Source organism: Triticum urartu, chromosome 7A, assembly GCF_056163025.1.
Source record: "Triticum urartu cultivar PI428250 chromosome 7A, HENAU_Tu73, whole genome shotgun sequence".
Taxonomy (NCBI): domain Eukaryota; kingdom Viridiplantae; phylum Streptophyta; class Magnoliopsida; order Poales; family Poaceae; genus Triticum; species Triticum urartu.
The window spans coordinates 205,979,580-205,994,113 of record NC_141879.1 but is presented as its reverse complement, the minus strand read 5'-3'; the positions used below and the strand labels follow the sequence as shown (position 1 = coordinate 205,994,113).

The window sequence follows — 14,534 nt, the reverse complement described above, 5'->3', positions numbered from 1 at the left end:
CACTAGTAACAAATACTAATGGCGCACCTCTGGTGCACCATTAGTATACCAGATAATAGTGGCACACCTGGAAGTGCGCCATTACTATGTCCAACAGTGCACCATTACTATGCCTCCTAGGGGGCATATTTACCTTCACGTATGCCCCCAAGTGCGCCATTACTAAGCCCCATAATGCGCCACTGGTATTTAGCCCTGGTGCGCCACTAATGCTCAACAAGGTGCGCCACTACTATGAATATTAGGATTTTTTTTTGCTTTTCTGATATTTGCACAGGTTACAAAATACATTACAACACAGAATATAAACAGCACAACATATAAACAGCAGATTTATCGAATACAATAGAAGATTAGTCTCCGAATACAATTCATCATATTAGTCTCGGAATTCAAAATACCGAACAAAGTTAGAACATTACAAGTCTCGATACCGCGAGTAGTGAGTTTGTCTTCACATTAAAAGTCGATATCTAAACTACCATCACATAGAAGAGAGTTGCGGTAACGATGAGCATCATCGCGATGAAACTGGTCTTCATCCGGTTCCTCCTCCGCTCCCTCCTCTCTCCCACTAGATAGTGCGCGTATCTAGCTTCCGCCTCTGCCCTAGTGGTGTACCCTTTGTAACTATTACCACTGAAATGGTGAACCTGTCTACGACACTCCTCCCAGTCATCGTATATTCCGAGAACCTTACCCTTGTACACGACATACGACGGCATCTCTATGCACTAGACAAACAAAACATTAGTAGCAATTCACAGACAATACATAAGCAATATATAAGTATGCAACAAAAGGATCAGAAGAGAAAAGCAACACATTAATAGCACGATTCATGGTCCTACTAATAAATAGCATCTATTACATATAAGTTGAACGACTGTCCAAACCAAAGAGACATACAAGTTCATTAAAGTTTACTTACAACATGAGCTAAACGATATTTCAGAACTACATATCATCATTACTTTCAACTCGACTCAGGGACCGGAGCATGGATGAAGCCGCCGTCTTTCGTGATGGTCATGAAACAGCAATCGTTGTCAGCCTGCATTTGTAGCGTTGTTTCTATTTCACTATTGGACGGTTCATATTTGAGGTAGAACTGCCCCGAAGTACGAAGGACATCTTGATGGATGATTTCCGCAAACTCCGACTGGATGCGAAAGAATTCTTGTCTGATGTTCGCGTCCTGGATTGCCGACAAGCTTGCGGCCCAATCTTTGAGATTATTTGGTAGCAGAAGGTGATTATGGTCCCGTATGATCGCCCGCATGTAATGGAGGGTGTAGTAGGCATCCTTCAGACCGCCAGGCGGCTGCTTGACACAGGGGAACGCCGTTACGTGGGTGAACACGTGCTTGCCGTACCTACAAATTGGTCCCCTGAAGGTGCCTCCTGATTTGGCGTAGCTGGGGAGAGTATCATCAAGAACTTTCTTGATATTTGTGTAGTCTTTCTTCGACTGACGGTCCAAGTCGAAATATGTGGCCATGGAATATTTCGTTCTTAAGAGGATGAGTGTGCAATGTTACGAAAAAAGGAATGATCGAAATCTAAGAAATCATATGTTACGGGGCGGTGAGGGGATGACTTACTCGGGAAAGTAAGGCACGAGGAAGTTATCCTTATCTGGGTTCGCCAGAATGACGCCTTCGATGTATGAACTCGCAACTTGCCGGTCCCCAGCGTTGCCCAAGATCTTGGCACGCATGTAGAAGGGGTCGACTATCATGATGTCCGGGGTCTTGTCTCTAACGATCCGCATCTCCATACTGAGCGAAAATAGCCGAATGAAGGTGTAGTGCAGCGGATGAAGGTTAAACATAGCGAAGATGTCATCAAACCGCATGATGATCATACCCCCGATGGTGCTATCGACAAAGCCCTTGCCCTCTTACACCTTGGCCATGAAAACTGGGTATGCCACATCATTCTCGGAGAGACGTCGCTTCTCCAAAGAAAGAACACTGTCATGGAGACTCCGCATAGCACCGGTTGCAACATTGAGCAGATTAGTCGGTAGCATCGGCCTACCCGCCACATGCACCCTCCTCTAGATATCCTTAGGTGAAGGTGGCCTGTCCTGAGCACGGATCATACTCGGTACCGGCTGGCTCGCACCCTTGTTATTCTTTCTTTTCCGTCCCTTCTTCTTCTGCTGTAATGGGATCGAGTTCTGCTCAGAGACCACCTTCTTGAGTGTGTTGGGGCTGATAATATTTTCCACCTCGGCTATCTAAGGCTCAGTGAAGGCGGCAGCTGGAGGCGTCTCCTGAGAAACGAATACCATCCGACACCTGTTGCAATTGGGTTTCTCCGTGGTACCAGCTAGATCACGATCGTCTTTTGCAGGGTTGGGTTCTTGAGAAGGAGGCCCCAAGAATTCGTCACCGTACCCATGTTCGTTGAAGTACTTATCAACGTTGGTAAATGTACCGTCGTCGTCGTCCGGATCCTGTGCCATATGCATGTCCGGATCAGCTAACGGCGGTAGCGTTGCGGCGGTCTTGCCATGGCTTGGCGCCGGCACGACTGGCGATGTTGTCTGTGGGGTGGTGTCCCCCGCCCCCAAACGAATCTAGCTCTTCGGCCAAAGCATGGACCAGATTATGCAGGTGCTGAGGGTCATCACATCATCTTCGTTGGCTCCAGGTGGTCGATACAGAGGTAACAAGTCGTCGCAGCCCCGCAGCACCCGAACCAGTTGAATCCTATACACGGTGGGTGGCATCAAATTACCGTGGAACAAGCGGTTTCTTGGCTGAATGATTCTGGCCTTGGTGACATCGATCAACTCACTGTCGACGAAGTGCAGGAGAGTGCATGGAACATCGGCGGCGCCCTGCGAAAACATGTAGGGCGTGAGGGATGCCCAGTTAAAGGCAAGGAGATGAAGTCATCGGCCAAGAGGCTTAGTTACCGTGATGGCGTCGAGCTGGGCTAATGTTGAGGCACCGCCAATGGCGGGCATGCAAGTGACGGAGGGGCCGCTTGCTGCCGAGGTGCCAGCCGGCATATTCTTCCCACACCTGGGTGCATTAAGCTCCAATGCCGGCGCCGACGCCGGACAAACCAATGTCGCCTCCGCCGAAGACACCAATGGCGCCGTCGACGCGTTGTGTGAGTTGTTGCCCGTGAAGCTGGGAATCGGGGGCGGCCCCTGTTGGCCGCCCACAATCCACCCCCGCAGCCCCTCAAGCAAGGTAGGCATAATGGTGGTGATCGTCGCTCCCACTTGGTCTCACACTTGCTCTTCGTCTATCTCCGGAATCCACGCCACTTGTGCCTTGAGTTCTTGAACCTCGCGCTCCTGGCTTTCCGAGCTGGTCTTTCTCTCCTTTTGCCTAGCAGTATAGTATTCCGACCATTTCGTGGACAAGCCTTTGCCGGCCACACGACTAGCTGACGACGGCTTACTGAACTTATCCTTATGTTTCATTATGTTCAATGCCCTAATTAAAGTGGTGTCCCAAGGGGAGCTCTGAGACGTCCCCGCCCTACTGCTTTCAGTGTCCTGCGGAAGGAACGTGAACCATTTAGAAATTTGGCTTCATTAATTAGAAGGAAACCATATGGAGCTAATTACGCGGGGTTGTATTCCTTACCAAAACAAGCTCAAGCGCCTTGGTCTTCGGATCCGTGGTAAGCTCATTTGTTACCGGGTCCAGCTTGTACCGGGCCCAGACATAGTTCCTGGTCTGCTTGTCATGGTCTTTATTGAAGAGGGGTGGTAGGCCTTGCTCGGCATGCTCTGCGTCCTCCTTGTCCCATATAGGTTCTGCCACTCTATAACCGCTGGCACCGAGTTTGTGGACCCCTAAGTTCAAGTCCCGCATATCTTTCCCCCACTGACTTGATTCCGCAGTTGCGTTGCTCTCGCACTTGATCTTGAACTCCAAGTAGCCAGCTTCGCTCATCAAAGGATTTGTCTCCTTGATATTCTCATAACTATGACCTCTTAGAATCCTTCTCTTCACCGCGGCTCTCCAACTAGCCAGGGCCGTGCTCATCTTCGTGAGGGCGGCACTGTTCAGTTTATTCCCTAAGAGGCGTGTGTTTGCGAAGTCACCGGGGAACTTGTATCGTTCGTGCAGCTTCGTGAAGACGAGGTTGAGCAAATTCCCTCGGTCACGATGCCTTAGGTTCTGGGTGTTGATCGAGAAAGTGCTTCGGAGAATGCACCCGAGCTGTCCTGCGTACCCACTGACTAATTCTTTGGGCGCCATTGGATGCCCACTGGATACACGTTCGGGCACCGGTCCTTCCGTTGCCTCTTCGGTTGGCCGCCATCTATGCATGCGCTGCCATCATCAGTGGTGGCATCCTCGGCGGCACCATCAGTGGTGTCATCCCCGACGCCACTAGGGGTAGTGTAGTCGGGATAGGTGTCTTCCGCGACGTCCTCATAGCGGTGAGGTTCTTCCTCCATCTCCTGGAACAGCTCCTAGAATGCCTTGCCCGAACCGTCGGCTTCATCGTTGTGGGCCATGTTCGCTCTAAATAGGAAAAAAGGCTACTAGAGTTATTGGATGACATCAGGGTAGTATCTACTAGAGTTATTACAAATCAGCATGTTAGCGCTGACTATTTTTTTCCTGTAACAGGTGAGTTAAGTAACCTTTTTGAAAATTCACAACAACAACAAAATCGTATAGAAAGTAATTCACTGCTATTTCCTGTCATGTTATCATTAACCAAGGAAGAATTTACACTAATAGTACACACTCCATATAGGTATAGATTATACCATTAGTAATAACTATGCATTACTCATGTTGTAAAAAGGCACAGAAAGAGGCATTGTGTTGAAATCACACACTCAGTTCAGGACTATTCTTAAGAATATAAACATGAGTTGATATCACACTTCTATATGTATAACACAAGAGGCATTGTGTTGATTTGGAGTTTTATTTACTTCACTATTCACAGTTTTATATGAACCTTGTTTTATCTGAAACTCATGTTTCTTGCAGAGATTTCAGACGATGCATCCAGCTTGCTTCAATACTGGAAGCAATGGAAGTTTCAAGTGTGGCTCGAAACTTGGTTGAGACAGGAAATTCAGGCCCTTACACAGGTATAGTGCTACACTTAGCAACACAGCTACTCTAGTGTTCAGGAGAATTATATTTGCACTTCCATGTATACTAGGCCAACCTGGCAATACATATATCGACAAGTGTGCATCCATACTTCTTCTCAACACCCTGCTGCCGTATTTATTGGATGAGATTAGGGTAGTATCTATTCTTCTATCCTATATTAGTGGAAATAACATTGTCTATAAATGTTGATTAATTTCTGTTTCGGTTGAGAATTGGGCACCTTCTAGGTCAAGAAAATTGGGCATGACCTTTGCTAATTTTCTTGACCTAGGAGTGCCCCATTCTCAACCGAAACAGAAATTAATCAACATTTCAGGAGAAAGGGGTAACATGAAGAGCACCACAGACCGTTGCCAAGGAAGTAGCAGATGTAACATTTAAATGATCACACCAAGCAGCTGACAAACAACAAAATAACATCTGAATTTTGAGGCTCTATCTTTGGAATTAACTCCAGTTTCCATCCTATCTCAAGCATCATTCAAAAATATATTCAGATCAGTTATTCAGCAGCAGCAATACATGTATGAGCTATTTGATTATTTAATCTCAACACATAAATACTTGAGATGAGTTATTCACCAGCAGCAATACATGTGTAACAATTGGGAGCAAATAGATGTACACATAAGATAAACATTTCAAACTGGAAGTTAAATGCTTACCAAAGGCTTGCTGAAATAGTGAAAAAATCTGGAGTCACCAAGCTGGCTAACAAACTCCCAAAGTCCACTAGCAGATCCAAGATCTAATTCTATTACACACAACATAGCAATTTAAGAAAATTAGAATAAGGATAGTAGGAAATGAAAAAGAATTATCCTCAAAGAACAATGGTAACAGCAAAATATTGAAACCATTGGTAAGCATTATATTACAAAAAACAAGATATGCAGTACTATACAATATCCATAACCAGAAAACAAGACATGCATAGGCTATATTTGATAAATATGTAAATGTTTCTGATAGACAAAAGACCAACTGAATAAGCATGGGTGCACAAAGATGAGTGAGAAGTGCTCTAAGTTGTATAATTAATTTTAGGCTTTTGAAGCCAGCTGGACTCAAAATTGGAGCTTTCAAGCACTTTTAGGATTCCTGATTCCTCAAGACAGAATAAGTAGAGAGTATCCTAAACTGAGTAAACATGAGTATCCAGCAGAATAGTTATTTGCTTAGTGTCAAGTTTGACATATACGATAGTGATGGATGTAAGAAGCAGAACAATGCCAAAGCCACAACCTCAAATCAGGAACAAAAACACAAATTACACCTATAGTGGTAGCATGCTCTGCCTAGACTACTGCAGCATGCACTATGAACCCCTCAAACGTGAGCACCCAACGAACATATAAACATCTAAATTTATATATACTGAGCATTCATGGCAGTTCTAGCAGCGACAACATCAAAATCAAGGAGAAATAGGTCAGATTACACAAATAGGTTCCATATTATGAGAGAAAAAGAACAAGTGATAAAATGTATAGCTGGAGCTTTTAATAAAAAGTTGCAGAAGCTTGTAAAACTATACTTTGAAGTTGAAGCTTTTAAGAGGAAGAACATCCAGCCGTTGGCTACCTTGCTTGCCTCCTGTGGTCGCGGACGAAGGAGCAGAAACCTACATGGTGATGGCAATGTGAGTTAGCAGCTAGCAAAGTGTGTAATCAGTAACAGAAATGGACTAATTTTGGACTCATTTATACTATAGTCACTAGCAATTGGTTGTAGTAATGGAAATACAGATAGCAGGAGCAGAGGAGCTAAGGTACAGATCCGGTCCGGGCCTTGGCCGAGAGCTGCAGGCCCTGTGCTCTGGTTCTTCCAGGTGCCGGCGACCGCATACAACGGCAAGTAGAGGAACACGCGGCCAGCGGCGGGCACTGCGCCGGAGATGAAAGCGGGCGCCTGCGGGAGGGTTCAGAGCGTGGTGCGGTTGGTTTAGGTGGGGAGGGGAAGTAAGAAGCACGGAACGGTCAAGGTGAGGAGGAAGGGGGGCTTACCGTGGTGGCGGGGCGGAGACCACCGGAGCAGAGCAGATCACGGTCGCCGGAGACGGTGAACCAGAGCAGAGGAGGAGGAGGAGGATGTGGGTGGCCGCAGCGACGGGTGCAGCGGAGGCCTGCTGGGGCTGGAGAGCGCCGACACGGTCTGGGCGGCGGCGCAGGTAGGGGCGGCGGCGCAGTGGGAGAGGAGAAGAGAGGAGGAGAGGAGGCCGACGATGTCTGGTGGTTTGGGGAATCGATCGAGGGGAGGAAAAAAGAAGCAGTTGTTCGTCTGGTTGGTTGCGACTGCGGTTGGTTAGGTGGGGGAGGGTTAGCAATGGTGCAGCTTTTAGGGGTGCGCCATAAACACCGTGATAGCAATGGCGCACCTTCTCCTGGTGCGCCATTACTATTTTTTTGGATTTTTAGTTGCATGTAATATTTTTTTAGAAAATGGGTTAGCAATGGCGCACCTCCTAGGGGTGTGCCATAAGTACCTTGATAGCAATGGCGCACCTTCCCCTGGTGCGCCATTACGAACTTTTTTTGGATTTTTAGTTGCATCTAATATTTTTTTAGAAAATGACGATCAAATTTGAAAACATTTATGAATGTTAAAAAATATCATCAAATTTGAAAATTTTTAAGAAAAAATATGAATATGAAAACATTTATGAATATGAAAAAATATCATCAAATTTGTTATTTGAAATAATTTTTTTGGATTTTTCATTGCATCTAATATTTTTTTAGAAAACATTTATGAATATGAAAAAATATCATCAAATTTGAAAAAATATTCATGAATTCAAAAAGTGCCCATATCAATATGTCGAAATACAATCGAGAAATGAAGGCTACAATTTAAATACAATCGATCTTAGCTATCTTTTCACAATCTTCTTTCCCTTCTTTTTCGCAAATGGAGTTCTTCTCTTGAACGAACGTCCTTTAGGTAGGGTGGTCCTGCTTCTTCTTGTGGTGTATGGTACTTCATTGTCGTCGTGATGTTCCATCTTCGGGTCGCCGTACTTGTCGAAGTCTTGCTCATTGGCGACTCTATCCATTCCGATGATCTTCCTTTTACCTCTCCTCATGACAACATGACTGGGCTTTGACGGGGTCGGTAATGAAGAAGCATTGGTCCACTTGGGAAGCGAGTACCCATGGCTCATTTTTCGCGGTGACGTTTGTGCCCGCGATCTTTGATTTGGCTTCGGGTATAACCATGGTGGTGAACTAGCGGTCTTCTTTTAGGACGCTCTTGGCCCATCTGACACGGAACATCGGGACCTTCTCTAAAGCGTAGCTCAGCTCCCAGGTCTCCTTGATCCTTCTGTAGTATCTGTCCTTGTCGTTACCGGTGTAGGATTCCATCGTTACCCTGGAGTTCTGATAACCATCGCTCTTCATGTCCTTGTCCTCGGTGTGGAATATGTAGTCGTTGATATCGTACGCCTCATAGGTCATTAGGTTGTGCTCGGCGCCCTATGACAAGGCGAATATGAGTTTTTCTTCCGCGGAAGAATCCTCATGTAAAGGGTACGATAGAAGCTTCTCCTTGAACCAACGCATGAAACATGAGTTGTGCTCTTTGATTATATCTCCGTCCGTCCTCTGTTGGCCTCGGTCATTGTACGTCTTCTCAATAAGGGTTTTGTGCTCTACCACCCAAGGATCGACCACGTCTATGTGTTGTAGCACGACTAGGTTTGCTCTTTCAAAGTTGACGAGTCGACCCTCGAAGTGAACATGCATTTCGCGGCGACCCTCGCGGTGACCCCATCCAGCGAGCCTACCGAGGTGCCTGTTGACGGGCAGACCAACGCGGTTCTCGATGCCTAGATAATTCATGAAGTAGGAGATGCACCCTTCAGTCAGAATGCCCTTGGCTATGCTTCCCTCCGGACGTGACATGTTGCGAACGTATCCTTTGATGACACCATTCATCCTTTCGAACGACATCATGTTGTGCAGGAACGTCGGCCCGAGTTGGATGATATCCTCCATGATATGGACCAGCAGATGCACCATAACTTCAAAGAATGCAAGCGGGAAGTACATCTCAAGCTCTCATAGTATCACCACGATCTCTTCCTGCATCCTTTTGAGTTGCCTCACGCCAACCGACTTTCGAGAGATGACATCGAAAAAGTTGCATAGGCCAAATAGCATTTCACAGACGTGCGCGTCCATGATCACACGGATTGCAACTGGAAGTATCTGCGTCATCAGCACATGACAGTCGTGAGACTTCATGCTGGTGAACTTCTGCTTCGCTGAGGCTAGGTATCGGCTTATCTTCCCCGCGTAACTATAAGGAAGTTTTACTCCTACGAGGCAGGTGAAAAACTGCTCGATCTCCTCCTGACTTAGAGTGAAGCACGCGGGAGGGCAGTCATTTCCGATCTTCTTGGCCTTTTTGCCTTTGCGATGACTTTCCGTGTCCTTCGCCTCATCATCATTAGCGTGAAGCTCCTCCCTGATGCCCATTGATTTCAAGTCTGCCCTTGCTTTCGGCCCATCTTTGGTCCTCTCTGGCATGTTGAGCAGGGTACCAAGCAGACTCTCGCACACGTTCTTTGTGATATGCATGACATCAAGGCTGTGAGGCACATGGAGGATCTTCCAGTACGACATGTCCCAGAAAACATACCTCATTTTCCATACCTTTAGCAGCGGCTTTGGCGCCTTTTGCTTCTTTCCCCGGTTTGGCGCCTTTCGCTTCTTTCCCGGCGGTGGGCAATCTTTCCAATTTTTCAACAAGTCGTCTATTTCCTCGCCGCTCCACGTACGCGGGCGTCTTTGGGGTTCGGTTTCACCATCGAACAGATCCTTGCGTTTTCTCCATGAGTCTTCATCGCGAAGCCACCTTCGATGTCCCATGAACACGGATCTCGAAAACCCAGGATCTCTATCTAGCTGGCGATATGTTGTGTCATCCATGCACCTGATGCATGTAGAAAATCCGTGGACCACCTGCCTCATGAAATATCCGTAACCGAGATAGTCGTGCACCGTCGTGAGTAGTGCGGCTCTCATAGGGAAATATTCTTTCTCTGTGGCATCCCACGTATAGGCTGGCATTTTCCACAGCCTGTCTAGCTCCTCTTTCAGCAGCCCCAGATGCAGATTGATGTCATTCCCTGGTTGTTTCGGCCCTTCAATTAGCATACTCATGTGAATGTACTTCCTCTTCATGCACAACCAGGGGGAATGTTGTACATCCACACAAACACATGCCAGGTGCTATGTGTGCTTCTCTGGCTGCCAAACGGATTGACTCCATTTGTGCTCGCGCCCAACACGATGTTCCTTGGATCGTCCCCAAATTTTGGGTGTTTGAAGTTCAACGCTTGCCACTGGCTCGCATCCTTAGGGTGACTCAACATCTTGTCTTTTTTATTTATCTCCGGATCATTTCCGTCATCTTCTCGCTTCTTCTCCTCCCTATCCGTGTGCCAATGCAGGAGCTTTGCTAGCTTAGGGTCCGCGAAATATCGCTGCAGATGAGGAGTGATCGGAAAGTACCACTCCACTTTTCGAGGAGCTTTCTTCCTCTTCTTGTATCGAGTGACACCGCACACTGGACATATGGTAGACTCCGCGTGCTCGTCCCGATAAATGATGCAATTGTTCATGCACACATGGTATTTCACGTGCGATAAATCCAGAGGACACACGATTTTCTTCGCCTCCTCGAAACTAGTCGGGCACTTGTTCACCTTGGGAAGACGTTCATGCCAGAATGACATGTTCTCATCGAAGCATGCGTTGGTCATTTTGTGTTTTACCTTCACCTCCAAAGACATGAGCGTTACTTTCAGGCGGGTATCGTCGGGACTGCATCCTTCATACTATGGAGTAACAGCGTCTATCTATAGTTGAGCCAGCTTGGCTTTCTCTCGGGCAGCAGCTCTTGCGTTATCCGTCTGCTTGAGAAGCAGCTCTTGAGTATGAGGGTCCTGCACCCAGCCCATCGATGGTCCATCGTCGTCTGCTCCGACATCTTCACCTTCATGATCATGCCCTTCGTCTTGATCTTCCTCATCATCATGTCTGGCATCTTCTACATGATGACTATGTACTGCATCTACTTCGTGATCATGTCCTAGAGATTCTTCGTCTTCTCGCCCGCCCTCGCCGCAGTTGTCTTGCTGCCCTTCCTCATTTGTTGCCCGACCCCCATGGATGACTTCATAGTCATCTTCATCACCTTGCCACTGATAGCCATCCATGAAACCACGCAACAGCAGGTGGTCCCGCACCTGTACGAAATCCGGGTCCATAAGGCTCTTCAGCTTGCATCTTCGACACGGACATCTTATCTCCATCACGTTCTTTTGAAGCATCTGGGCCTTCGCGGGAGCTCAAAAACCTATTCACGATGCCTTCGGTCATCGTGCAGACCATGGTCGCCTGTGGGGTAGACCAAAACAATATTTTAGAACCAAAAAAATTTGCATGACTTTTCCTTAAAAATAAGACCAAAAAGAATGCATAGTGCCAAATTCTCGCCGAAACGGAAATGAATCAACATTCCGGCAAAATATTTGCAACTATATATCGCATTTCAAATACTGGTACCTGCAAAAACAAACATACGCAACACCACAAACATATGCAACACCACAAACATATGTAGATCTAGGCCATAAAAAGTGTGTACGTTGTTGGAGTGAGAAAAAAGTAGATCTAGAACATAAATAAAGCTTTCCCCTTACTTACCTATCAAAAAAGGAAATGTAACCACTTAATTTGGGTGAATCTATTGTGCAAATGAGGTGAGGAGGAGGAGGCAGCCGAGACCAAGCTTGGTAGAGGTGGACAGAATGAAGTGGGAAAGTGAGTGTGGTAGGTGGCTATCCAAAATATCTAGCTGCTCCCAGGTTACCAATGGCGCACCACCAAAGAATGCGCCATTCGTAACCAGGGTTACTAATGGCGCACCTGGTGTGTGGTGCACCATTACTAGTTTTGAAAAAATAAATAAATAAACATGTTAGTAGTGGCGCACCAGTTGGTAGTGCCACATTACTAGTTAAAACTAGTAATGGCGCACTATCCACTGGTGTGCCACTGCTAACAAATTTTTTTATCTTTTTTTTCAAAATTTGTAATGGCACACCACACACCAGGTGCGCCATTAGTAATGTGGACATTAATGGTGTACCTGTATCTGGTGTGCCACTGCTATATAGCAGTCCCGCACCACATAGATGGTGTGCCATTAATGCCAATATTAGCTATAGCCGTTTTCCTAGTAGTGACATTTACATTAAACTAAGCTTCAGAAGATACGGTATGCATACTAACATTCAGAAGAACAAAAGTTCAGCATGTTTATGCATCTCAATGATTCACCATACTATAACCAATACAAAGTTGTGAGAAGGTGTGGAAATAAAGAAAACCGGTCGATGCTTCTCTGGGCAAAGGGCCTCCCTGCGCACACATTAATTTCCTTAATTTCCTGGGCATGCTTGTTTCTTCTCAATGTTGCGAGCACTTTGAGCATGTTGGCAACTCCACAGCCAGCTAGCTGCCTCATCTTGCAATTGATGCTGACACATTTGCAGCAAACACATGAGGCAATAGAGATGACTCAACATGAGTCCATATTGTGTAGTTCCCATGAAATCATCTTCATTGTCCTGAATATGAAAAGATAGGAAAACAATAGCTATACTTAAACAGTCAATAGCTCGGCATGACAAAACATGATCATCACGACGAAGGGGATACTGACCTGCTTCAGGAAGATTATATATAATTTCATAAGTCCTTCGTTGATTTCCACCATCGGCTGCACTGCTTGTTTGCTACTCCACACATGACAGGATCGTTCCGCACTGCGATCAGCAAGTCAATGTACGGATAAGCTTATTTCATCTTGCGGTGGTGATTGTACCTAGTTACGAATGTAGGAATACCTGGAGCACCATGAGGTTAGCTGACAGGAGGTAGATGCAGCCATATAAGTTTTGTGCGGTGCTACCAAAATTGAGGTTTTTATCCCTTCCCGTTATGAGAATTCTTCTTGAAGTTGGTAGAATGTGACGGCTTATTCTTTGCATCAAACTTGCCTTTCCCCTGAGATTTGTTCTTGTTGTTTTGGGGCTGGTTGGGCTGGAAGTTCTTCTCGTGTACCATGTGGGCACTAGAAGCTCCCTCAGCGACCCAATCACGTGTGTCTTTTGCTCTCGCCTTCTCTTCAAAATGAAGAGTGATAATGAGATCCAAAATGGAAAACTCATGTCTCCTGTTTTTCAGAGAAGTAGCAAAATCGTTCCACGAAGCAGGAAGCTTGGCAATGATGGTCCCAGCAACAAATTTGTCTGGCAACACACACTTGAAGTACTCAAGTTCCTTAGCGAGTGACTATATCTCATGAGTCTGATGAACAACAGAGCGCTCATCAGTCATCTTGTAGTCACAGAATTGCTCCATGACGTACAACTCGTTGCCAGCGCCAGAGGCCCCCAACGTGGCCTCTCGTGCAGCCCACATGACTTTGCCACTGTCAAACGACATATATGAATCCACAATGGAATCGTCAAGAACACTCAATAGGGCAGCTTTGAAGAGGGTATCCATGTTCTCAAAAGCTTCCTGCTGTGTAGGATTAAGATCACCCTCGGGCTTACCCTTAGTGGCGTCATAGCAGTACATCATCTGAAACCAATATACTACTCTTGTGCGCCACCTTTTATATTGCACCCCCTTAAAAGTAGGCGGCTTCAAAAGCGCATCAAAACCACTCGGAGTAAATTGCCTATAATTAGGTTTTTGGATTAGATTGTTGAATATATGAGAAATTTACTATGAGATGTAATCCGAATCAATAGTAAATAGATCATGACGAAAATTGCAAAGATCAAAGTAATGATGTGGACTAAACCAGGAGGACAGAATCAAATACTGTACAGCGGGAGCAGAACCGCTGTGGTTGATGTTGTCACTCATGTCGTTGATGAAGAGGCTACCGAGGTCGGGGAAGAAGGCTATCGTTGAGGAAGTCGTCGCTGGCAGCAGTCACAGGAGTGTGCTCCCCAAAAACCCGATCACCCCTCTCCCGTGCAGGATCACGAAAGGCGGGGTTTGGAGGACTGTTGTACCTTCTCGCGGTGCACGCCGGAAGGAGGGATGGAGAAGAATTGCGTGGCGGCGCTAAGATCTGGAATGGTGCGAAACCATATGATACAGCGGCAGCTAGGGAAGAGCCTGTGAGGTCGGTCGTGCGAGTAAGACCAAGTAGTATAATAGTAGGCCTTTGGCCCAAACCCCACGTCCAAGTCAATAATAGCCCCACTATCCAAAAGAATCAGAAACGGCTGAGTAATTAAGGCGTCCGTTAATTATTAATTAATGACTTAGTAAATTTTCCGACTCACACCACACTTAGAGCATATGAAGTTGACACATCATC

The 14,534-nt window shown here is 46.2% G+C and overlaps 1 protein-coding gene and 1 pseudogene across 1 annotated transcript in view; both read right to left on the bottom strand.

Moving 5' to 3' along the window:
* Positions 1–305: 305 nt before the first annotated feature.
* Positions 306–14,534, bottom strand: part of LOC147959028 (uncharacterized) — a 56,316-nt gene continuing 42,087 nt past the window's right edge. The window contains exons 3-7 of the mRNA XM_087532421.1: positions 7,124–7,451; positions 6,864–7,028; positions 6,702–6,741; positions 5,783–5,871; positions 306–734 (exon numbers count right to left, since the gene is read on the bottom strand). Of these exons, the coding sequence (XP_087388547.1) occupies positions 474–734; positions 5,783–5,871; positions 6,702–6,741; positions 6,864–7,028; positions 7,124–7,451 (883 nt within the window). The 3' untranslated portion in view covers positions 306–473. The remainder of the gene's footprint in view (positions 735–5,782; positions 5,872–6,701; positions 6,742–6,863; positions 7,029–7,123; positions 7,452–14,534) is intronic.
* Positions 741–2,904, bottom strand: LOC147959029 (uncharacterized; annotated as a pseudogene).